The following is a 23,526-nucleotide window of genomic DNA, read 5'->3' as shown; positions in this document are numbered from 1 at the left end:
GTCCAAACGAGCACCGATGGGGGTAAAAGGCGCCTATGATAGAGAAGTTGAAAACATAGAGGGGGATCGTGTGATCAAACGGAAGTACTATCAACCGCGACATGAATACCTAGTCCGATGGAAGGGATTCCCCGATAGTGAGACAAGTTGGGAACCCGCTGAAGCCTTGTGGCAATTTCAAGACAAGATAGATCGTTACCATGCGGAGGACGCGACGAGGACGTCGCTAGATTCGGTGGGGGAGAATGTCATGGGTTGCGCATGGGAGCCCGCAACCATGACACATTCGTGTGATCCATCAAGTAGGAAGGAGGTCATTTGGCCCGATCGGACTGACCCATTGCTTGAAGAGATTGAAGGCCCATCTACAAGCTCGTCACATATGGAAACATAATCTTCGAGGATATGCAATCATAGATTTGATATGTAATCTTACAAGATATGATTTTGTAATCTTAGAGATTTAATTTGTATATACCATTCGATCTTAGCCATTCATGTACTTGATCTGTACCGTTGGATTTGGGAGGCTCTACTATAAATAGAGGCCTCTCCCCTCATTGTAAATCACTTGAGTTTGAGGAGTAATAAGAGTTCTTGAGAGTATTCACTCAAACTAATTTCTCTCTTGTGTTTTTGATATTCTGTGGCTTGTTCTTATTTCGTTCTTCGATCATCTCTATTTGATCTTTGAGGTGCTTTCGTTTGTGTTATTTTCAAAAGGGGAATTCGATTGAATCCTTAACTTGTGGGAGTTAGGCCGACTTAGGCGTTTTTGGGAGTAAGAAACTGCCTAAGGCCGCACGGATTGTGAGGCAAAAATCCTAAGTCCGTGACACTTGCGGGTGAAGGATGTCGGTTCTCGGAGCCAATGCACTGGGTAGAGGAAGCGCGGGCTGCGGTAGATCGAATAGTGGCCGGTGACTGGCGTAAGTGGTTACATAGGGATATAGGTAACAATAGTTAGCTTTGTGGAATAGGGAATGTTTATCTTGTACTCCTTGGAGGTTATCAAAGCTGATTCTCTCTGAGTTTGTTCATCTAGTTTCATGCAGTAGTGCTGAGGAAGAATTCATGAAGATTATTCATCTGGTTTCCACCGTCGTTTTGGTTTCTAGGGGATGTTTGAGGGGTTTTTTCTTTGTGGTAATTTATTGTTGCTTTTACTTTACTTTGTCATTATTGCTTTTGCTGTTCTCTTCAACTGATGTAACGGTTATTTACCCCTTGGTTAATGGAAGCCAGTTGTTTAAAAAATAAAAACTAAATAATTTTAACTCACTGGGAAGTTTTTTTTTTGTAATTTTTTTAATTGTCAGAAAATAGAAGGGCTAAACTTTCTAGCCTAACACGTCATAATAGTCGGCCCAAGATGTTGGAGCGGAGCAGCCATCCAACAGCCCAACAGCTGAGTCAGTCAAAAAAAGAGAAATCAGTCAGAGTTCTAGTAACTCCTTTTCTACCTTCTAAAAGTTTCTACCCACAGGACAGCCAGCCAGCCAGCCAGCCAGCCAAAATAGTAAACAGAGCGTAATACGTGGCATACGCTCGTCAACTCATTTATCTCTTTCCTCTTTCATTATTTATTTCCTTTAAAATTTTCACTGCCGCAGTAAAACGCTGAAATCCTAACCTAGCCGCCCATCTATCGCCATATTATCCTGCGTTGGCTTGGATTTCCCCCAAACTAGAACTCGCCAACTGAAGGAACAGACGATCGTCCTCTTCCCGCAATGGCGGATGCTCAAACTGAAAAACCCCTTTCCCTTTCCGAGGTACCTTTTCTTTTTATTCTCTCTGATTTAACCTCTCTTTTTCTCATTTCTTTGAAATATGCAATTTTATTACTTTATTTTAATCCTTGTAGATGTTGCGAATTTCAATCTCCGTTGCTTTTGTTGTCTTTACAATTTTTTGGCTGTTTCTGGCACTTCAAGTTCGTTTTTTAGACTTTAGTTTAATTTAATTTGGTTGAAATGTAACAGATCTGAGAGAGTTGTGCTGATGAAAATTAAAATAATTTGGTGGATAAAACATATTAGCTTTTTAAGTTTTTGAGACTCTGGTTTTGATTAACCTAGATTGATTATGCTTTGTTGTCGAATATAATTGACGTCCAATTTTCTTGAGCATGATCCTGAACATGTAATTATCTAATTTCTTTTCCAAGTTTTCGACTAAATTAACTCAATGAAGTTACTCTATAGTTTTCCTTAAGATTCTACCAATTTTTTTCTTGTCGCCTTGTTGAGTTTAGGGGATTCATTCTAATATTTTGAGGCAAAGTCTGATGGGTCTTTTACTAGATATGGTGCTTAAGCAAGTGAATATTTGGATCGATTGGAATTTCTGACCAAAATTTTCGGTGGCTTAAGCATCCGAAGAACAGCTATAGTTTTTGCTGGTTTAGGGTAATCTCAATTCATGGTAGCACGGTTGCCAGAAGTGCAAGCAAATTCATTTATGAGTATGGTGTGTGAACAGTAATGTCTTAACATGGTGAATTGGGTTTCTAAGTTTTTGTACAGATAACTTTACTGAATTCCTACTTTTTATGCTTGTAAAACCTTCAGTGTAGCTGAGCTGGTACTAAGTTCTCTCATTCTGTGTATTTGTTCGTATATGGTGAGAGCAATTACCTGATTATGCTTGAAACTTATTGTTCTTGAATGTTTGGACATATAGCAATATGCACTTCAGGAGAAAGAGGAAAAATCAGATGTGACTACAAAACCAGCAGAAGCAAAAGAGGTTGAAAATCCTGTAAATGCAGCCACTGGTTCTGGGGATGTTGTAACTGAGAAATTGGAGGAGACTTCTGCCGATCCAGTTGAGGGAAGCACTGAGGCCCCTCCTCCTGCTGCTGAAGAAAGCACTGAAGCAAATCCTGCTACTGGGAACAGTGGTGAAGATGCTGCAGAGGAAAACTCGGGTGACTCTGAGGAAACTCCAGAGATAAAGGTTACCCTGCTGAACATCTTTATTATGAACTTCATATCTGCTCCCTCCAGTTCTTTATGTGTATTGGGAACTCATTTTTACATGTTAGACTGCTTCAATAACATAGAGTGATGCATTTTCTTTATTCAGCTTGAGACTGCCCCAGCGGATTTCCGCTTCCCAACTACGAACCAAACAAGGCATTGCTTCACACGATATATTGAGTACCACCGGTGAGTTAAACTTATTAATTATTTTGTATCTTATGGAGGTATAAGGGTTTGTTTCTTCTGGCAATGCTTCTTGACCTGTCCTTATCCTTTCTTCTTATACAGTTGTGTAGCTGCAAAAGGAGAAGGTGCTCCAGAGTGTGATAAGTTTGCAAAATATTATCGTGCCTTGTGTCCTGGAGAATGGGTATGTATTTTCTTCTAAGAACCATAATACATTTCTCTTTGTTATGATAAGTTGCATAATTGGTTTTTACTGTTATTGCATGGCTTCTGTTTGGGACTCTTATTACATGCATGAATTAGGAAATGCCTTATGAACCCTTTCTTTTTGATAAATACTGTAAAATGTGAACATTAGTTACTGATAATCTGATCTGGAAGGACTGTCAAAGACGAGTTGAGAGAATTAGTTCAATCACTTTTAACGAATAACTGTTAAAACCTACCAGCTACCAAGAACCCTGAGCTCAACTTGATTTAATCCAAATATAGACCAAACTTGCATATTGTAGTAACTGGTGGATTTTTCCATGCACCCTAAATTTCCTAAATTACACTGGAGAAGAGAAGTATGTTCTTCTATGGTAGCCTAAAAATATGATGGTCCAAATCTTTTAATTGGTTTTTGACCTAAATCTTATGGTTGATTTTGGTTGAACTAAAACTAGTGAATTAGAGAAGACTAAATCAACTGTTCCAGTATAGGAAGTACTATGGTGTAAAATGTAAATGCCTCAAGCTATTTGAGCTCATTTTGGTGAATACTCGTGCGTGACTTGTTCATTATCTAGATGAGTTCAAACGTTCGAGCTACTTGTGTAACAAGTCAACCTGAGTTATAGTATTTTACTACCCTATTTGAGAATCTCGTGTGCCTAATTAAGCCTGTATATACTGAGTATGTACATATAAGTAAATGACAAAAATATAATTTTAATTTCTCTATTTATTCGAGTCAAGCTTGAGCTGCCGAGTAAATTAGGGGCCGAGCTCTAGTAAGAAGAACAATGTTTGTTTAAGTCTAAGTTGAGCTTCAAGCCTTGAGGTTTGTAGTCGAGCCAAGCTCGACTCTGGCATTAGATCAACTCAACTCAGCTATATTACAAGGAGACCCTTAGGACCTATGACTGTGTATTGCCAGTTGATTTAGAGATTTTTATTACAACCTAATAACAAGAAGAATCACAATAGAATTCAGCCAAAAAGCAAAGATGCAGTAATGAAATATTTACTCTTTGGCAATTCAATTTTATTAGAAAGGTACTTTCTAGCGTTAATGGGTGGTCTAATTAACGAGGCATGGGGAAAAGATATTATGCTTTGATTAATCCACTTACAGTCCCTGTTTAAACTATTTGAACTAGTCTAATATGTTCCACATTCTGAGACTGAATCATATAATGAAATCTGCTGTATAGTTGGCTGCTTGTATTAGTATATTCTATCTTCATATGTCAGTAGAAGTTTCATCCTTAATGCGTAGTTTTTTTTAATATTCATCCTTAATGCACAGTTGATTAGTTGGTTTATTTACCATTTGTGGGCTTCTTACGCTTACAATTACTCTTTTTTTCTCTTTTGGTGTTGCTCAGATAGATCGATGGAATGAGCAAAGGGAGAATGGTACTTTTCCAGGTCCTCTCTAGATGGGATGGTACCCCTATTGTATCCGAAAAATCCCTGTTTTGACTTTTTTTTCCCTCTGTTATATCAAACCGTTACAATTGAACCACAGATGAATTTCCAGGATGAAAGCAGAATTTCTCAGGAAATATCCAATTTGAAAAGGATGAGTTAATAATAAAATTTGGCGTGTACCCTAGCTTAGACTAGATCAATGGACCATTCAATTGTGTTGCTCATAAATGGAAATTCATTGCTCATCGGTTCCCATGTTGGAACCCGTTTTATTTCTTTTTTTTTTGTCTGGTGCAGCCGTCATTCAGTTTCAGGTTATTGCGTAACTCTTACTATAATAAAAAGAATGTTAACTTTGTGATTGTTATTCCTTAGTTTTCTGTTCTTTAATGGTTATCAACTCTTCACCGTTTTGGCACGACTCCATAGCTCCTTGTAACACCGAAGGTTGTAAGTATGGACCTTATCCAGAACTTGAACAATTGCTGCAATCTGACTATAGAAAAGTGTGCGTATTAACCAAAACTAACAAATCCAGTCTTCCACTAAGATTTTGAATAGCTGTCCCGAGTTCAAGTTGATTATGTTTTGCCTCTTACTCGAAGAAAGACGATCAAACAATTCTTAATCATGGTCCTTGCGGATCAAATCATCTATATAATATACAAAAAGAAACTCCAGATATTTGATACTTTTCTCTTTGAATGAGATTTTAATTCCAGCGGCCGTTTCATTAGATATCTTACAACTAGAATCCCTCTTTTTTCCAATCCAGTTCTTCCACCACCGCGAACCGCAGTTAGATTTAGGCATGATACACTTTTTAGTTATTAGGAGAACCCAAGTACTCTTTCAGATCCAGGAAACAGCTTTCAAATATTTTTTTTTTTGAAAGATACATGAGCGAAACAATCAACCTATTGATGTTAGAAGACCCAAAAGATTCTTCCAATATATCATTTCTGGGTCTAATGGAATTCATAGGTATAGGAAGAAATCCTGTCAAATAGAGATTTTTTATTTTGACTCAGGATCGAAAGTACATATATGAGCAGAGTAAGAGAGTTAAGCATACAATTCTTTTTGTTTTTTCATGGAAAAAAGAGAAGAGTGCACTCGGCTTCATTTCACTTATTAGATTGCCCAAGCTTGAAATGATCTGATCATTGCCTGTACTGTAATGCAATATAATACCAACAAGAGCATCACTTTCAATCTCAACGTTTCTCACTGAAGCTCGAGAAGCCATTTGACTCCTAAAAGCATTGCCATAGTCTCCATTATGAAAACATCCGAACCCCACCATATATGGCCCAGCTTCGTGCAGCAATGAAATCACCGGCAGCATCTCTAAGGATTGCGGAGTAACCTAAGCAACTCCCATCTCTCCCACGCCCTGCATCCACGTCGAGCTTAGGAAAGCCCACTGTAGGCTTTTTCCACATATCCACAATGGGAACCTCCATAAAGCCAAGAATTGATACCATGATCGAACAGTGGTTAATGCCAATGGTTACCAAATATGTAGAGGTGGACCGGGAAGACATTAAAATTCTCTGCCTAGTGACTCACTCTTCCAGCTCCAGGTTCCGGTTATTGGAAGCTCCAATTTTTGTTTATATAACTTCCAACAGCTCATGGGCGTCTCCTTTGTAGCGATTCACAAGCTTGTCAATGAACGACTTTTCTGAAGCCTCGAACAGTGCCTGCACGCTCAATTCCTTCTTAACCAAACCCTTTGACAACAAATCTCTAACAAACAAACCCCTCGGAACAATCCTCTTCTCTAAGCTTTGTGTTAAAACACGGGGGCGCCTGGCAATAACAGAGGTGGAATCCCATTCCCTTCACAAGAAAATCCATTCTCCTCACTGTTTTCTCCTCAGACACTATCATATACGAAGGATTCTTTCGAAAAGCTTCTATTACCTCTTTTTCAGACCAACCCCACTTTTTATACACATCTAGTTTTCTATCCCACGAAGATTTAGGCATGAAATTCAAGACAGTGACGGCTAATACGAATGACATGCTTGGAGGATTAAAGCCCATTTCCTTCACTTTCTCCACCGTCTTCTCGAAATCGGTCGGTCTTTTCAAGAATGTTTTAGATGTTGAAACAGTACTTTGACGATATTGGGTTCAGGCAATCCATAATTGTTAAGACGGAATTTAGTCTGCTTTGATAGCACGAAATCGTCTGCTAATTTAGCAAGAAAATTTCTAGGGTTCCTTCTTTTGCCGACCACAATCTTGTTCACTTTTTAAACGAATCGATTGATTACAAATCAAGAATAAGAAGCAGCATGGTCTTATTTGTTTTTACTACGAAGTCGGTGTTAAGAAAGCAATAGGCACGCTAAGGGCAATTCATAAATGGAGAAAGACCGACTCTCAAAAGTCATATAAATATATAAAATAAATAAAATTTGCAAAACTCATATTGAAACTCTTAAATCAAAATTTAAAAAACATAATTAAAAATAAGAGGTGGAGTCAAGACACAAAACGATTAGGTAAAAAGATGGTTGGGCTTTTAATCAATTTCTAACAAACCCTCAAAGTCGTAAGTTGTTGAATTCTTGCAGTAGTTAACAAAGGTACAAGGCGGTTGCTTTTCATGTGCCTCAAAGTCGTGAGTCGTAACTTCTTCTCGTTCTTAGCTTCAATAACATCTCTTCGTGATTCGTAATAAAAAGCACAAACTATATTTATAGGTTAAGGTTTTTACAGCATCAGACCATTCTGAATTCATTAAACATCAAAGAAAGCAAATATCCTAACAACAAACAAGCAAATCAGAGAGGTGAATTTATTAAGCCCTTTCACCACGAATCCTCCTAGCAAGTTGAATGTCCTTGGGCATGATTGTCACACGCTTAGCATGGATGGCGCACAGGTTGGTATCTTCGAACAACCCAACAAGGTATGCCTCTGCCGCCTCTTGCAACGCCAATACAGCATGGCTCTGGAAACGTAGATCGGTCTGCAAAGCCACACAAAAAATGTCCAATAAGCTCAATCAACAAAAGTAAACATGTATGTATATATCCTTTTATGTAGAATTAACTTGGAATTTAATGGTATTACCTTAAAGTCTTGGGCAATTTCACGAACGAGCCTTTGGAAAGGCAGTTTCCTGATGAGGAGTTCAGTGCTTTTCTGGTACTTCCGGATTTCACTGCACCCAATGGAAACATCATAAGTTCAATTCGCGTAAACAAGAATAAGAAAACGTGATTTGATGACTAACCGCAGAGCTACAGTTCCAGGGCGATATCGGTGAGGCTTCTTCACGCCTCCGGTTGTCGGTGCCGACTTGCGAGCAGCCTGAGAAACACATAAATAGAAAAAAAGAAATTAAAGAAAAAGAAGAAACAAATCAAATCGAGGTAAAAATTGCAAAATAGAATAATTGAAGAAGAAAGAAAAACCTTAGTGGCAAGCTGCTTCCTTGGAGCCTTGCCGCCGGTAGACTTACGAGCAGTTTGCTTCGTACGGGCCATCTATATTGACCACATCAAATCAAATAATTAACAAAAAATCACCAATCAGAAAAACAAAATCTCAAATGTTTTACCAAATTTATGAGCAAAAACTAAAATCAATGGACGGAGATTGAAAAATAACGACTACGCTTACCTCAAAAAATTTTCTTCCAGAAAACGATAGCAAGGGAATTTCAGAGAAGGGGAGAAAAGCGTCTGATACGACTCGGAAACTTGAAGGCAAGAATCTATAATAGAGAAATAAAAATTGTGGACCATTTTATAGGTGATGGATATGGACCAAAAAAAGAAAATAACGTTACGAATACGAAATCGGACGGTTAAAAGTTGCTTGTGCTGTGTTTCTTGGAGCTTCCTGTGAACGGTTTAGATCCCCATTTAAGGATTCGTTCCTGGATTAACGCGGAGAGATACTCGCTTCCTATTGGTCCACAAAGTTGAACCTTGCCGCCTTTTTCTCAACAACTCCGCTTCGTCGCGCAGACATCCTTTTACGACGCCGTTCTGCGCCGCTAACTGGGAAAAACATAAAAATGGCAGTGAAAACGACGTCGTTGGTCACTGTTACTTATTGAATCCATTCCCGCGAGGCAGATGAACACGCGTTCATATACTATTGGTTAGATTAACTTAAATTTATATTCTCTTTTTTAGAAAATAGTTTCTAGGAGTAGAGAAGATAACTTCACTGAGAAATACGGAAACCATAGACGGTCTCGTATTATAGAAGGCAAGCAAGCTGAGGGCAGAGGTGAAAGGCATGGCGTTACAGTGTCGTTTAAGCGGGGCGACGTTCCAATCCCTAAAATTGGCGACGATTCCAATCTCATCTTCATCGTCGCGCTTCATCTTCCGAACACTTCCTAAAACCCTAAACCTCGCTTTATTTTCCCGCCATTCTGCTCCAAAAGCGCCTCCCTTTTCTGTTCTCATTAGAAACCTTTCAGCTCCGGCTGTGGCTGCTGCTCCCGCCGCAGAAACCTCTGATATTAAAGGTAATTACATTAAATTCTTCCTCTTTTTGTTAAAATATATATATTTCTATTGCTGATATTTTGCATATATTCTTTGTAGTTGTAAAGCCCCAGTGGAATGCGGCAATAGATTTCAAGTGGATAAGGGATAATAAAGAAGCCGTTGCCGTTAATATTAAGAATAGGAATTCCAATGCAAATTTGGAGCTTGTGCTTCAACTTTATGATAAAATGTTGAATCTTCAAAAGGTTATTTCCTTTTTTTCCGTCACTCATCTTCAAAATTAATCCGATAATAAGAAAGCGACCTCTTTCCTAAAAATTTTATAGCGTAGTCAGCTAATTTTCGCTGACAGATTGCAGGAAGTTGAGCGGCTTCGAGGGGAAAGGAATAATGTTGCCAATAAGATGAAAGGCAAATTGGAGCCTTCTGAGCGTCAAAAGCTCATAGAAGAAGGTATTTGCGCAAACTTTTTTTTGCTGTTTCTTGGTGTCATTTTTGTGGTCTAATTGTTTTGTTTTTTTCCTTTATTTTTTATTTTTATTTTTATGGGTGGTTTTGTGAGTTAGGAAAGAATCTGAAGGAAGCACTTACGACTTTGGAAGAAGACCTTGTCAAATTAAGAGACGAGCTTCAGATAGAAGCGCAATGTATACCGAATCTAACTCACCCGGACGTTCCAATTGGATGGGAAGATAGTTCAAAGTTGAGGAATATGGTATATATTGCTTTGATTGATCATGTCTTTTTAGTCATTATATGCTGTTTTCTGGCGTTTGCATAGAACTTTGATGTTAAATTTGTATTGTTCTAGGTTGGAAGCCCTCGTAAATTTGACTTCCCTATTAAGGATCACCTTCAAATCGGAAAGGAACTAGATCTCTTTGATTTTGATGCTGCTGCAGAGGTATTCCTTCTATTTGGTGTAGGGAATTAAAGCATTCCTGATTTGTTTATGTGTTCTATTGAGGGTTTTAATCGGTGAAGTAAATTACATTTGCTTGTTGTTTAGCTGTTATTTTTAGTTGATTCATTACCTTTGTCCAATTCAGCCAACATGATCCTGTGTAGTTTATGACTGTACTATTATCGATTAGATAATCCTGATAGTTAACTGAGTTGCCTCTTGAAATTTGTGTTTCACATTGCAATAAGAAATATAATGCGCACTGGAGTTTCTAAACTTGCAACTTACATGGAACCTTCTTATATTAAAAAAAAATTCTTTACTTCTCATCAGATGGGATTATATATCAACTTGCATGCTTGAAGCATCTTTGACTCCCATATGCCAAAGGTACTAATGCTTCTCGTTGTATAGGTAAGTGGTTCAAAATTCTATTACCTAAAGAATGAAGCAGTGATGCTGGAAATGGCCCTTGTCAACTGGACACTGACAGAAGTCATGAAAAGGGGCTTTACACCATTGACAACACCAGAAATTGTCAGGTCATCTGTTGTCGAAAAATGTGGATTCCAGCCCCGTGGAGAAAATACGCAGGTTTGCATGTCTTTTGGATGTAGTCCTGTTCCCAGAAAAACTAAGTGGTACATGCTGCATCAAATATCAAGTGCTTATTGTCTCGGCCCATTTCACCATAAAAGCTGATGACAAACACAATGAATCACTTTGATCCGGAACTGCAGCAGTAGCTTGGATTTTGCTTGAATTGACAGCTATTAACTCGTTTATTGGACTGTTTGAGTCTTCATGTTCTGAAACTCATTGAAAATTGGGAATTTCATGTTAATATAGTTAGTATTTCACTGCAGTTTCTTGATACTTATTTCAAATGCTAAACAGGTTTATTCCATTGAGGATAGTGACCAGTGCCTCATTGGCACTGCAGAGATTCCTGTAGGGGGAATTCATATGGACTCTATTGTTGCTGAGTCTGCATTACCCTTAAAATATGTGGCATTTTCTCATTGTTTTCGTACTGAAGCTGGTGCTGCTGGTACAGCAACCAGGTAATTAGCCATCTTATGTTCCATTTCTACTTTACTAGGCCTCACACTATAGTCCCTATACCTGAGTAATGGACTATCTGAAAACACTGAAAAATCTCAAGTTCTGCATGAACTAACGGTGCCATTTGCTTTACAGGGGTCTCTATAGGGTACATCAATTTAGCAAGGTGGAAATGTTTATTTTATGCAGACAAGAAGAAAGTGATATGTACCATGAGGAACTTATTAAAATTGAAGAGGACCTTTTTTCGTCTCTAGGATTGCATTTCAAGTATGGACTTTCATTAACTTTTACCAACTTTAGTGGTTTTGTTCTGTTATTTGTGACAGTCTTTGCTTTCTCGGCAGAATTTTAGATATGGCTACAGGGGACTTGGGTGCTCCTGCTTATCGTAAATTTGATGTGGAGGCATGGATGCCAGGTTTAGAACGCTATGGCGAGGTATTAAAATAACCTTTTGCCTACCTATGGCAAGTTCAATTTTCTTTCAGTTTTTCCATCTCTGACTTTGGTATATGAAATTATTCTGTTTGCTGAGTATTTTGAAATACCTTTGAATATTTTTGTTTTCTTCTTTTGGACTAGGAAATTCCTTTTAAACTTAGGTAATAACACATTCCTGTAAACAGATATCAAGTGCATCGAATTGTACCGACTATCAGAGCCGCCGGCTTGGCATTCGTTATCGTCCATCGGAATCACCCTCAACAACTTCCAAGAAGGGTAAAACAAACCTGGCTGCAACCAAATTTGTTCATACATTAAATGCAACTGCTTGTGCAATTCCAAGGATGCTTGTATGTTTGCTGGAGAATTTTCAGCAAGAAGATGGGTCTGTTATTATTCCACATCCATTAAGGCCATTCATGGGTGGGGTTGAAGCTATATATCCTAAATCTAGGTAAAAAGGTAACATAGTTGTTTCCCACAAGCTTAAGCTATTATTTTGTGAAAAAAGTAAAAATAAAAAGGGGCATACAAGTTAATGTAGATGGAAAAACAAAGAAAAAAACGAAAGATTTTTTCCTTTTTTGTTCAAGAATTGGATGTATGCACAATGCGGAACATTAGTTTTCTGATAGTGAATCAGGTTTTTGAGATTGTAGATTTATAAAGCTGGCTTTACTACATGGGCACTTTAGCCCTAAGATGCATTAAATTTTTAAGGCTTACTGTGTTGTTTGATAAGATATTGATATTTTATTTGTATTATTATTATCCTGATTAGTGTTTAGCTTAGTTATAGACTGTTAAAGTTTGAGCCGTTATTATTATCCTAAACTCTGGCTATCTAGAAACAATCGTCGTCTCTTCGTTCCGCAAATATGGTTCTCTCGAATAGATTATGTTGAAAAGTCATACATTCATCTTAAGCAACCTAACCTGACCATACTGCAGGCATTACAATGGTTAATCTCTCAGAAACTAGCATAGAAATGGTAATGATCCTAGCTAGTTATATTGGACGCCACAACAACAGGCTCCAACTTGTTTAACATGTAGTCGTTAGATGGTGAAAGGCAAGGAGATGAAATAATTGTCACTCCATCTCATTATTTAGCTGATTCAGCAGCCTCCGCAGTTTTGATATCGCTCGGGCACTGAAATACATAAGGTTTGAGCTGCAAAAAAAACAACCACCCGATAAACAATAGATGTGGACAATTTATATCACAAAATAGAGAGCTTGAACTGTTTGAGAGACATGTTAGGGACATCCAGCTCTCACCCGAAATATAAAATTTAGGGATACATAAGAACATGATTATTCAAAATAAGCCCCTAGTATTCGACAAAATACATTCCCTTTCAGGCAGAACTAATGTAATAAATTGGCACGTAATCAATACCAACATCAGAAATCTGAAATAGTCAGGATACCTACCACCCCACCCCCCAACCAAAAGGGCTTTTATATATATATATATATGCAGGACTTGGATGCACATCCAGAACTATATTTGTATATCTTCAAAAGTGAATCCCAGGTTATTCAAGAACCAACAGTTTAAGACCATTACGATAGAAAGGGAATGGATTTTCTTTTTTTAATGCAATGGCATTGGGATCAGGACAGAACATAAAGGTTTTATCATGGACAGAATGCCCTAATTGCGGTTCCACACAGATAACAGACCTAATTCAAGTACAGTCAACCCGAGCCTTCCTACTTACCAAGCCCAAGCCCAAGCCTTAACAAACTTCTAGGGTCATGAATCATTACACCTCCATGATGTTTACTAAAGCATCAGAATAACATTGCCCTGAACTTCTCCTATGAGGAAAAGAGAGAATGGTAACTACCCCGGACAAGCAGTGTTTTGAACCATATACAGAATGTTCTCTCCTGAAAGATTAATCAAAACCTAAAAAATGTCAAGCAAGTAATAAAAATTACCTTGAAGTCAGTCAAATCAGGAACAACGTAGTTTGGCAACTTCTCCTGCATCACAACATATCTACCTACAGCATATTTTTCAGTTATAGACCAAACAAAATGCAGATACATTCACAGTTCAAGCAATTAAATTTCAATTTTTCACCTACAGCATATTTATCAATTACAGCTCAAGCATTTAGAAGGCATAAGCAGAGCCAATGAGAGATTGGAATTATAATATGCATTATTCAATTTCGACAGTTTAGAAGGAAATTTGCCAACCAAAATAACTGAATCCCGATGACCAATTCAAAAGAATAAAAATGGAGAATTTTAAAAGTCTATTCCAAACATACTAAACTTCGAAAATAACCATTCCATTCCCTTAATCAACCAACTTTAAAGTAAAATCAATCAAAGATCACAAAACTAAGCCCTAGAAAATCCTCAATAAACCAATGCTATAAAAAAATTCTTATGCTTCTCAAAAACCTATCAATAATGACTAAAACCTTCAAAAATCAACCCCCCAAAAAAAAGAACAAATAAAAAAGATAGACAAGTGAATGGAAGGAAACCTTTGCGAGTGTGGAAACCGGTAGACTTGCAATTCTTGCTCTCGTAGTAAGTAATCTCTAGGGGCTCGTTTCGAGGATAGAATATCGAGCGATGAGGTACCTTCCTTCCCGTCCTTCCTATCCCTAAAATCAGTCCAAGCGGCATTCTTTTCCCCCTCCTTCTAACCAAACCCTGAAAACCATAATTAAGCCGATGCTATTAAATAACTTCAATCATAATTATTAGCATTATTGCCACAAGAAGGAAACTTACTGGTTTGAGGCTTTATCAGATCAAGGAAGCAGAAACGGTAGGGTTTAAATGGCGGGTTTTAAAAGAAAAAAATCCAAATAAGAATGAGAATGATCGAGAGTGGCCCAACAAGCCATAATTCTCGACTCAATGATTAATTACTAAATTTAAAAATTGAAGACAAATGGTATGATTTTCATTTCTTGTTCAGTAATTTTTACATCCCAAGTGCCAACCGCGGCTTTTTTTTTTCACATAAAATAATATATAAATAAAAAAGTTAATTACCAAATTATTATATTTTGAAAATTATTTATCAAAATTACATGTTTTGTGTTTTAATCTTGCATGGATACATTTTATACATAAAATATTGTCAAAGTATGAACTTGAAATTATAAATAGTAAATAACAATGCAACTCTGTATCATTAAATTTTTTTCAATTTAAAACCATTCGGTTCTCTAGCCAAGCAGAAGAGATTTGAAAATTTCAGATATCCTTTTTATGCTTAAATTTTAAGTTCAAACTAAGAGATAGCAACATGCACCGTCGTTGCTGATTATTTACACACACTTCCTCAACATCAATTTGGTGGGTCAATCATCCACCTCAGCAAAGATCACCGTCGGAGTTTCCTCAATCGAGAAGGTACAGTTCTCATCCTTAAAACCCTCATTTGCCATGAGCTTTGCTACGAGCTTTTGCACTGAGTTTCTAAATGAGAAAAAATAGTCCCCCACAAGTTCAATGTGATCATTCCTTGATGGTGTAGTAGTCTCACAGACTAGCTTTAGTTCCAGCAAATATGAAGCGACAGAAATATGTATCTCACCTATCGAATTATGAATGAACCTGATCCTAGCATGCTAAAGGGCCCAGATAGGTACAATAAATTCAGTACATCTCCCAGCATTATAATTTTGAAAACAATAAATTTTAACCATTCTGCCATTTTTGTATTTGTATGAGGTGGAGACCAAATTGATTCTAAACCGATACGATCAAATAATAATCTTGAATGACATAAATCACAAATTTTATGTGAATAAGATATCGTGAACTAACTTCTTGTTTAATATATAAATTTTGTACAGCTGATTCATAATTGTTGTAAACGAAAACAATAGGAGTTTTTAGAAAAAAGAAGATATTTTTGGTATAATTTATTTATGAAAACATACATGATAAAGCGGCAGCCGCTACGTCAAAATTTTAAAAAATGCTACAACCTAATCAATATGAGGGCCTTAAAATGATTGGGTATGGGTGGAAAAATGAAGTCATATAAAATCTTGATCATACGATCGTTAATGATAAAAAAAAAACATGTTTTAAAGTAGCAACAAAATCATTTAAGATCTATTAGTACTAGATTAAGAAAGGGTAAACTATTAAAATAGTCACTTTTGTTTACCTTAGGTTATATTTTAGTCACTTATGTTTTAAATTGTAACATTTTAGTCACTGAGTCGTTAATTGTCGACAATGGTGTAACGGTAAGTTGATGTGGTACGTTAAATCATCATTTCAAACGAAAATTTTAGGTTAAATTCTACAATTGGTCCCTATATTTTTTCATTTTCAACAATTTAAAATTTTTATTTTATGTTCTTCTAACTTTTTTTTCCATTCTCTTATGCTTCTCCCTCTATTTTCCTCCCTTCTTCATTTCTTTTAACATAGTTTTTCTATGCTTGCCATTTGTAACTAGTCCACAAGCTCGCCTCACTCGAAAAAATTAAATTGTTCAAAAAAATAAAACATCGAAAAACCACGTTGAAAGAAATGGAGAAGGGAGGAAATCAAAGAGAGAAGCATAAGAGAATGGAAAAGAAAGAAAGTTAAAAAAACATAAAAGAAAAAATTAAATTGCTTCAAACAGAAAAAATATGGGGACCAATTATATAAATTAACCTAGAATTTTTATTTGAAATGATGATTTAACGTGCCACATTAGTTTACTGTTACACCGTTAACAGAAACTAACGGCTCAGTGACTAAAATGTTACAACGAGATAACAGAAGTGACCAAAACGTAACATTTCAAACATAAGTGACTAAAATGTAACCTGAACCAAACAAAAGTGGCTATTTTAAAAGTTTACCCATTAAGAAAAAGTGATGGCCACATGCAGTTGTGTGAGAAATCAACAGTTGAAATGACAAATAATTAATGTTAAATGTGGGTGAAATTTAAATAAATAAATAAATAGATCACCAGAGGTGATTCTAGAGGGCGCTCCAGCTCTCTCTAAAATGAAAAATTGATATTTAAGTTCTTTAAATTTTTTTAAAATTTTAAATCAGTAAAAGTAAAATTACACTTTGGTCTCCCTTAAAATTATAAAAATTCAATTTAATTCTTTAAAAATTATAACGATATAGACTATAAAAAATTAAAATTTTATTCGACCCCTCTAAAAAATTATTTTGGTTTCGCCCCTGAAGATCACCTTACTTTATTATTATACACCAACATCTTGGGCCAATTCTTTCATAAATATTCATTCAAAGAAGGCATTAAGGTAAACACAAAAGATTAAGGACCCCAAATAAACCATAAAACCCTCTTATTTCCTCTGAGAAAACTCAAAAGAACATACAAAGAACCCTAATTCTCTTTTGACGTATTCCAAAGACTATTTCCTAAGCATTATCGTAATGGGAATTTTTAGTCATAGGTAAAATTGAATGGTAGGATTTAATTATTAATTTACATTTGTTTGGTGATATGTTGTTATATATATAAACAAATTAATAATGGTTTAGTCGCTTTCTGGGTTGTGTAGGTTGCACTGCTAGCTTTTTGCTTCATTCTTCCACGTTAACAAAGATAATGTCGGCTGCCAATTTGTCTTACCGTAAATAGTATAAAACGTGCATTTAAATTATTAGAATACTGTGTGTTTTTTATTTGGGGGGAATATCGTGGCTTTTGGCTTTGTACTGTTAGAACGAGTGAAGGTGTTGATCTCATATTCCTCAACTATGGCGATATACCGTATGGATTTTGTCATTTTATAAAGCAAAATAAGGAGTGCTTAAATAGGCCACTTTGAGACTACCATTTCTTGCAATCTCATTGTTAAATGAATGAATGAAATTTTTTAAGTGTGGTTGAGAAGTGTTTTAAAAAGTTTGATTCGAAAAAAAAAGTTCTTGAAAAGTGGCATGGAAAAAAAGTGTAGTTTGTTAATGTTAAGTGTTTGATATTACTGTTAAAAATTGTAGTTGAAAGTTAAACTATTTTTTTTTCGAGATATCTACCCATCCGTATTTTGTAGGCCCATTAAAGTGGTAACTGTTGACCACGAGTTTTAAAGTTGCTCTATATCCAGAATGAGGATCGAATCCTCAACCACTGATAGATAATATTTAAACATTTAAATATAATTATACGTAAATATACATTTTAAATACTCTTCAAGTAGACAATAAATTATTTGTAGATTTAATGATACAAGAAATATTTTTAAAAATTAAAAATAATAATAAAGGTATTTGTAAATAATATTGACATAATTTAATATAATAATAGATAAAATATAAATTAGTCTAAAATTTTAAATATAAATTAAATAGTTAATATAAATAAGAGTATCTTAATAATTTAAATTTCAAAACGCAAAATTTAAAACCACCTAAACCCTACCTTTTATGTTTGGGTAGAAAACCACTTCACCGTACTTTCAATTCCAAAAGCAAAGTGTTTGGCATTGCATATAGGGTTGAAAAGCACTTTTTGCCAAACAAGGCCTTAATAATTAAAAGTTAAATTTTGAGGATAGTCTTTATACTTATCTATTTGTATGAATTTAGTCACTCTACTTTTATTTGTTCAAAATTGATCCCTCTACTTTTATTTGTATAACTACGTACAAACACAAAATTAGCCCCTCAACTTTCACAATTTTTATCAATTTGACTCCATTCTTTTTATTTTTGCTTTAATTATAAAAAATTATAAATTTTCCCATATGTACCGACAAATTAAAGATAGAAAAAACAAAACTTACTATTAATCATTATTACTGGAGATTTTAACTTGTAATTCTCATTTAGCGATAATAAGTACAATGTATATTAAGTAATTTACATTATAAATCATTGAACCTAACCTCAACTTTCAAATAGATCATAAGTATTTGATTTAATCAAATTAAATCATTTAACTTCAATTATTTTTTTAAAGGAACATTTAATTTTAATTATTAACAACTTATATCACTTACGATAATACTATTAAATTATTTTAATGAAATAACTGAATCCACGTTCCTACTTTATGTGTCTTTAACATGTAAGCAAATTAATAACTAATTGAAATTTAAATAATTTATAAAATTTCTATTTTTTTGTTTTTTCTTCTTCTTAGTGTCAACAACAAAATTAGGATAAATATTATATTACCATTAGAGATTAATGTTAGATTAATATTAGATTAGGGTTTCCTTTAAAATTAATAGGACATCATTTAGGTTATTATTGTACATAATTTAAAATAAAAATAAAAAGATAAATTGAAAAAAAGAACAAAATTTTTAAAATGAAAAAATAAATTTTGTAATGACTCAAAATTCACAGGCACCGGAAAAATGAGTTATAGGGCCTCCGTCTTAGTAAATCGAGTTCGTAAATAATTATTAGGAATAATCATGAGTCTAGTTGAGTGCTTAATTAGGTTCAAATTGGGTAAATTTAGCTTAGTTAATAGATGCTAGGAAAAAGGACTGAATTGAATAAGGTGTGAAAGTCTAATTATAGATTAAAAGAAGATAAGGGAGACTAAATAGGCAATTAAGCCTATTCTAATGAATGAGACAGAAAAGCATAAAAATCTTTGATTTTTATGATTGTTTAATTATAAAATATATTATTATTGTTATTATTGTTATTATTTTATTATATTATGAAATAAATTAAGAAAAGGCAAGTGTAAGGTAAAAATAAAATACAAGTGTATTAATTTAAATGAGTACATTTGTATTATTTATATATAGTCAGTGAAAAGATACTTTATTAGTTATTATTAATTAGTAAAAGATTTTTATATGATAAATAAATTGAAATTATGACAAGTGGATGGTGATGATAAAATACAAATGTAAAATATATATGTGTATATTTGTAATATTTATATTTGTTATTAAATAGATATTTATTATTATAATAATAATTATTGTTGTTGTTATTATTATTTAATTGATATTATATTATTAGATTAATGAACAAATTAATAAGTTGACAAATGTATGGTAATAAAAAGTACAAATGTAATAAATTATATACATACAATTGTAAAATACATATTTATTTACTTAATATTTAAGAAATAATAATTATTAAACTAAAGTAAAATGAAATCATAAAAAGAAACGAAACAGAATAGAAACGAAACAGGGAGAAAAAGAAAGAAAAGAAAAAGGGAAAGAAAGAAAGGAGAAATAAAGTTTTTAAAGCTTGGGGTTTAATTTAGTAAGTCAGTTTAGTCCCTTTTCTTATAATTTTGATGTTTTTGGAGTCCTAGAGTTGAATATTATTAAATTTAAGTTGAAATTTTGAAAATTAGTAGATTTTTTAGTAGGGTTCGTGTTGAATAAATGATTGAATTAGGGGTTTATTTGATAGAATTATTGATTAGAATTGATTAAAGGATTAAATTGTAAACTAGGCTATAAGTTTTGTGTTGTAGGGACTAAGTTGAAAGAAATTCGAAATTATGAAATTATGATGAAAATTTGATAGTTAAATTTGATATAAATTGTAATGGAAAAATAGATGAATTTAGTTAGGACTAAAATTGGAATTTAAGTGAAAGTTCAATAGAAATTTAGTATTTATTGTAAATTAGTGATATATTAATGATTGTAAATTATTTTAATTTTCGTAGCTAACAAAGAACTCGAGACATCAGCACCGAAAGGAAAGAAAAAAGTTATCGAGGAGTAATCGCGAAATTCGAGTATGTATTACTATAATTCAAGTTATTCATTATTAAATATTAATTTTAAATTTATTTTATTTATGGTAAATAAATATTGAGGTAAGTAAGTTTATTGAATTGAAATTAGAAAATTGAATTGAATAAGAAATATGTGTTAGTATTGAATTAAATTTTGATTAGTGAATGAAAAAGTGAATTTGATATTGAAAGTAAATTTTGAAATGAAAGTGAATTTGAATTGAGAATTGGAAACCCTATTAACTAGTCGGGCCGAGTCGGATATAGTTGGTATACCATAGGATTGGAAGAGTTCAGGGATACTTCGACCTCGAGTCGATGAGACACTGGGTGTCACTATTTTACTTCGGATAGATTCGATGAGATACTGAGTGTCACTTTACTTCGGTTAGGCCGATGAGACACTGGGTGTCAACTTTGCTTCGAACTATCCGATGAGACACTGGTTATTATATGAATTGTAGATATTGAAAAAAAAAAGTTAAATATGAATTAGTTTGGTAAATTTTTAAAGTTAAATGATTTAATTTACTTGGTATTATATTATAATTTAAATTATAGTAATACCACTGAGTATGATATACTCAGCGTACGGTTGTTTTCGTACGCAGGTTAGTAGAAATTAAGGTTCCGGCTCAGCATCCAGAGCGATCCCGACTCCAATGCAAAATTTGGTGATGTAATCTTTCTTTTGGTAAAGTGGTATGTACTTAGGTGTTATATTGATCACTTGAAAGTGTCTTATGCTTTTGGTTGGAAATGATACTAAAATAATATTTTGATACTTGGTGTAATGAAATGGAAATATAATTATCGTAACATATTGGATATATTTGGTAACAAGTTGAAATAGAATGAATGAAGTTTATTAATTTAAACAATATATGCGAATATTTATTTAGTAAATTACTAAGTTGATGTTTAAGATATGTTTAGGTGTATTTGAATATGAAATTGTATGGATTGTGATATTGGTTTTGAATTGGTTGCAGTTTGAAATTGCAGGGAAGGTTAAATATTTATAAAGGGGTTATACTGAGGTTTTTTTTTAAAATAAAAAATAAAATGAAGTCAATTAGTAACAAAAATATTTATATGAAATTATGATTATATTATAATAAGTTTATTATTTGTTCAAGAATTATTTGTAGATTATCTGATATGTCTGGTAATGCTTCGTAACCCTGTTCCGACGACGATTTAGGGTTAGGAAGTGTTATAAATTTAGAAGTCAAAATTGAAGTAGGAGTCAGATTTGAATGAGGATTAATTAAATGACATTTGAAATAAATGCACATTCTTTTACTAAAAATTCTTTTTCACTTTTTTTCCTTCCTTTTTTGGTTTACATGAGGTTATTTCATTGAGCAAAAAAAAAAATTAAGTAAAGTTCTTGAAATTTTTTCGAAAATGAAGACAAGAATTAAAAAATTATTTTTCACAAAAAAAAATGGAGAATAATTGTAATACCCTTACCCAAGAAACTTGAGTAACGAATGTTACATAGAGGTGCTCATGGGCCAGGCTGGGCTCAACTAAAGATTTAGGCCCATTTATTTGGCTCGGGCTCGGCCCAAAAAATGGGCCTAAAATTTTGCCCAGGCTCGACCCTAATAAAAATGATAAAACCCAGGCCCGACCCTGCCCGCCCGTATTAATTTTTATAATATTTTTATATAATTTTTAAATATATATAATACATAAAAAATACTAAAAACATCAAAATAAATATTCACAACAAATTGAAAATAAATTTTAAAAAATATATAGACTTAAATAACACTAAGGGTCTGTTTGATTGAAGGAATTGATTTTCCGGAAAATCATTTCCAACTTTTTCAGCGTTTGATTGGCGGAAAACATTTTTCATTTGGAAAATGAACTTCAAAACAAGGGAAATGGGTTACATTTTAGGGAAAATGTCTTACCCTTTCAATTTCCGTAAGACATTTTCCGTGCTCTCCTCTTTATCGCCTCCTTCATTCCTTCCTTCATTTCCGGTAGAAAATTGCTTCTGTTTATCGATTTTTCAGTAACTTATTTTTTTAATTATTCAATACTTGTTTTTTTAACACAATTACAAATAATTTATTTGATATTAATTTTTTTCAATTTATAACGATTAGTATTGTAGCTTAATAATTGAGTATTCTTATAAATAAATCATTGCAATATATGTAAAAATAATTTAAAATATAAAAATTTATTAATATATATCAATATATGTAAAAACAATTTTTTCGAAAAATATTTCCAGGAAATCTGCCAAACAGCCGAAAATATTTTACACAGATTCAATCAAACACCAGAAAATATTTTCCAGTAAATCATTTTACAGAAAAGTAAAACATTTTCCCGAAATCATTTTACGGAAAATATTTTACTGGCAATCAAACAGACCCTAAGATAAATGCAATTTAACAAGCAAATGCCTCTAAAATAAAAACAAAATTAACAAATGCCTTTAAAATAATAACAAAATTAACAACAAAATAAGTTTTATACAATATTCAAACAATAGCAAATAAAATAGTAGCAACATAATAGTAAAATGGTAGCAAAATAGGGAGAAAACAACAAGAAAATAACATTTAAAAAAAAGAGCATATTTTTTTTTGTCCTTTAGTGAATTCGGACCGGGCCGGGCCCGGGCAAAAAATGCCTTACCTGAGGCCCAGCCTATTTTTTAAACGGGCATTTTTCTTTGTCCAAGCCCGTTTTTTGGGCCTATATTTTTGCCCAAACCCTCCCACAATTTAGGCGGGCCTTCGGGTCAAGAATGTTACATTAGCACCGGACATTCTTTTCTATATCAAATACTTATAATTTGGACCTTTATCAAGGTCACACTACCCTTTTTAGAATTTAATTAGACTAACAATAAAGTTTAATTTCATTTCAAACTCATTTCGAGTCTCTTTTGGCTCAACTAAAAATTTTCAATTCTAAGTCTATATGTCTCAAGATAGTGTCATGTTACTGTAGAACTTTAACTTCAAAGTTATCTTGTCTCGAGACAAATGAGTGCATGTCTCGAGACAAAATGGGCATATGCCATATGTCTCGAGACAAAGTTCAATATGTCTTGAGACGTGATCCTGATA

General features: G+C 33.8%; 3 protein-coding genes and 1 pseudogene across 4 annotated transcripts; 2 read left to right on the top strand and 2 right to left on the bottom strand.

Moving 5' to 3' along the window:
* Positions 1–1,489: 1,489 nt before the first annotated feature.
* On the top strand, positions 1,490–5,178 carry LOC107905088 (cytochrome c oxidase subunit 6b-1). Its single transcript, XM_016831659.2, has 5 exons — positions 1,490–1,775; positions 2,686–2,961; positions 3,091–3,173; positions 3,276–3,357; positions 4,766–5,178. Exons 1-5 carry the CDS (start codon positions 1,734–1,736, stop codon positions 4,817–4,819), a joined length of 537 nt encoding a protein of 178 aa, XP_016687148.2. The 5' UTR covers positions 1,490–1,733; the 3' UTR covers positions 4,820–5,178.
* A 2,322-nt stretch (positions 5,179–7,500) lies between these two features.
* Positions 7,501–8,814, bottom strand: LOC107905089 (histone H3.3). Its single transcript, XM_016831660.2, has 5 exons — positions 8,454–8,814; positions 8,246–8,317; positions 8,065–8,141; positions 7,902–7,992; positions 7,501–7,797 (listed from the first exon to the last, which is right to left on the bottom strand). Exons 2-5 carry the CDS (start codon positions 8,315–8,317, stop codon positions 7,627–7,629), a joined length of 411 nt encoding a protein of 136 aa, XP_016687149.1. The 5' UTR covers positions 8,454–8,814; the 3' UTR covers positions 7,501–7,626.
* Positions 8,815–9,080: 266 nt separating this feature from the next.
* On the top strand, positions 9,081–12,439 carry LOC107905087 (serine--tRNA ligase, chloroplastic/mitochondrial). 2 transcript variants are annotated; one of them, XM_041094269.1, is made up of 10 exons: positions 9,081–9,315; positions 9,395–9,543; positions 9,658–9,751; positions 9,865–10,013; positions 10,110–10,202; positions 10,617–10,796; positions 11,100–11,266; positions 11,403–11,537; positions 11,615–11,708; positions 11,897–12,439. In XM_041094269.1, exons 1-10 carry the CDS (start codon positions 9,081–9,083, stop codon positions 12,170–12,172), a joined length of 1,572 nt encoding a protein of 523 aa, XP_040950203.1. In that variant the 3' UTR covers positions 12,173–12,439. The 2 variants fall into 2 exon arrangements, with proteins under 2 accessions (XP_040950203.1, XP_040950204.1); XM_041094270.1 differs by lacking the exon at positions 9,081–9,315 and having other exon boundaries at positions 9,408–9,543; positions 9,651–9,751.
* A 143-nt stretch (positions 12,440–12,582) lies between these two features.
* LOC107905090 (39S ribosomal protein L41, mitochondrial-like) lies at positions 12,583–14,391 on the bottom strand (annotated as a pseudogene).
* Between the last annotated feature and the right edge of the window lie 9,135 nt (positions 14,392–23,526).

Source organism: Gossypium hirsutum, chromosome D05 (genome assembly GCF_007990345.1).
Source record: "Gossypium hirsutum isolate 1008001.06 chromosome D05, Gossypium_hirsutum_v2.1, whole genome shotgun sequence".
NCBI lineage: Eukaryota > Viridiplantae > Streptophyta > Magnoliopsida > Malvales > Malvaceae > Gossypium > Gossypium hirsutum.
This window is presented reverse-complemented; position numbering and strand designations above follow the sequence as displayed.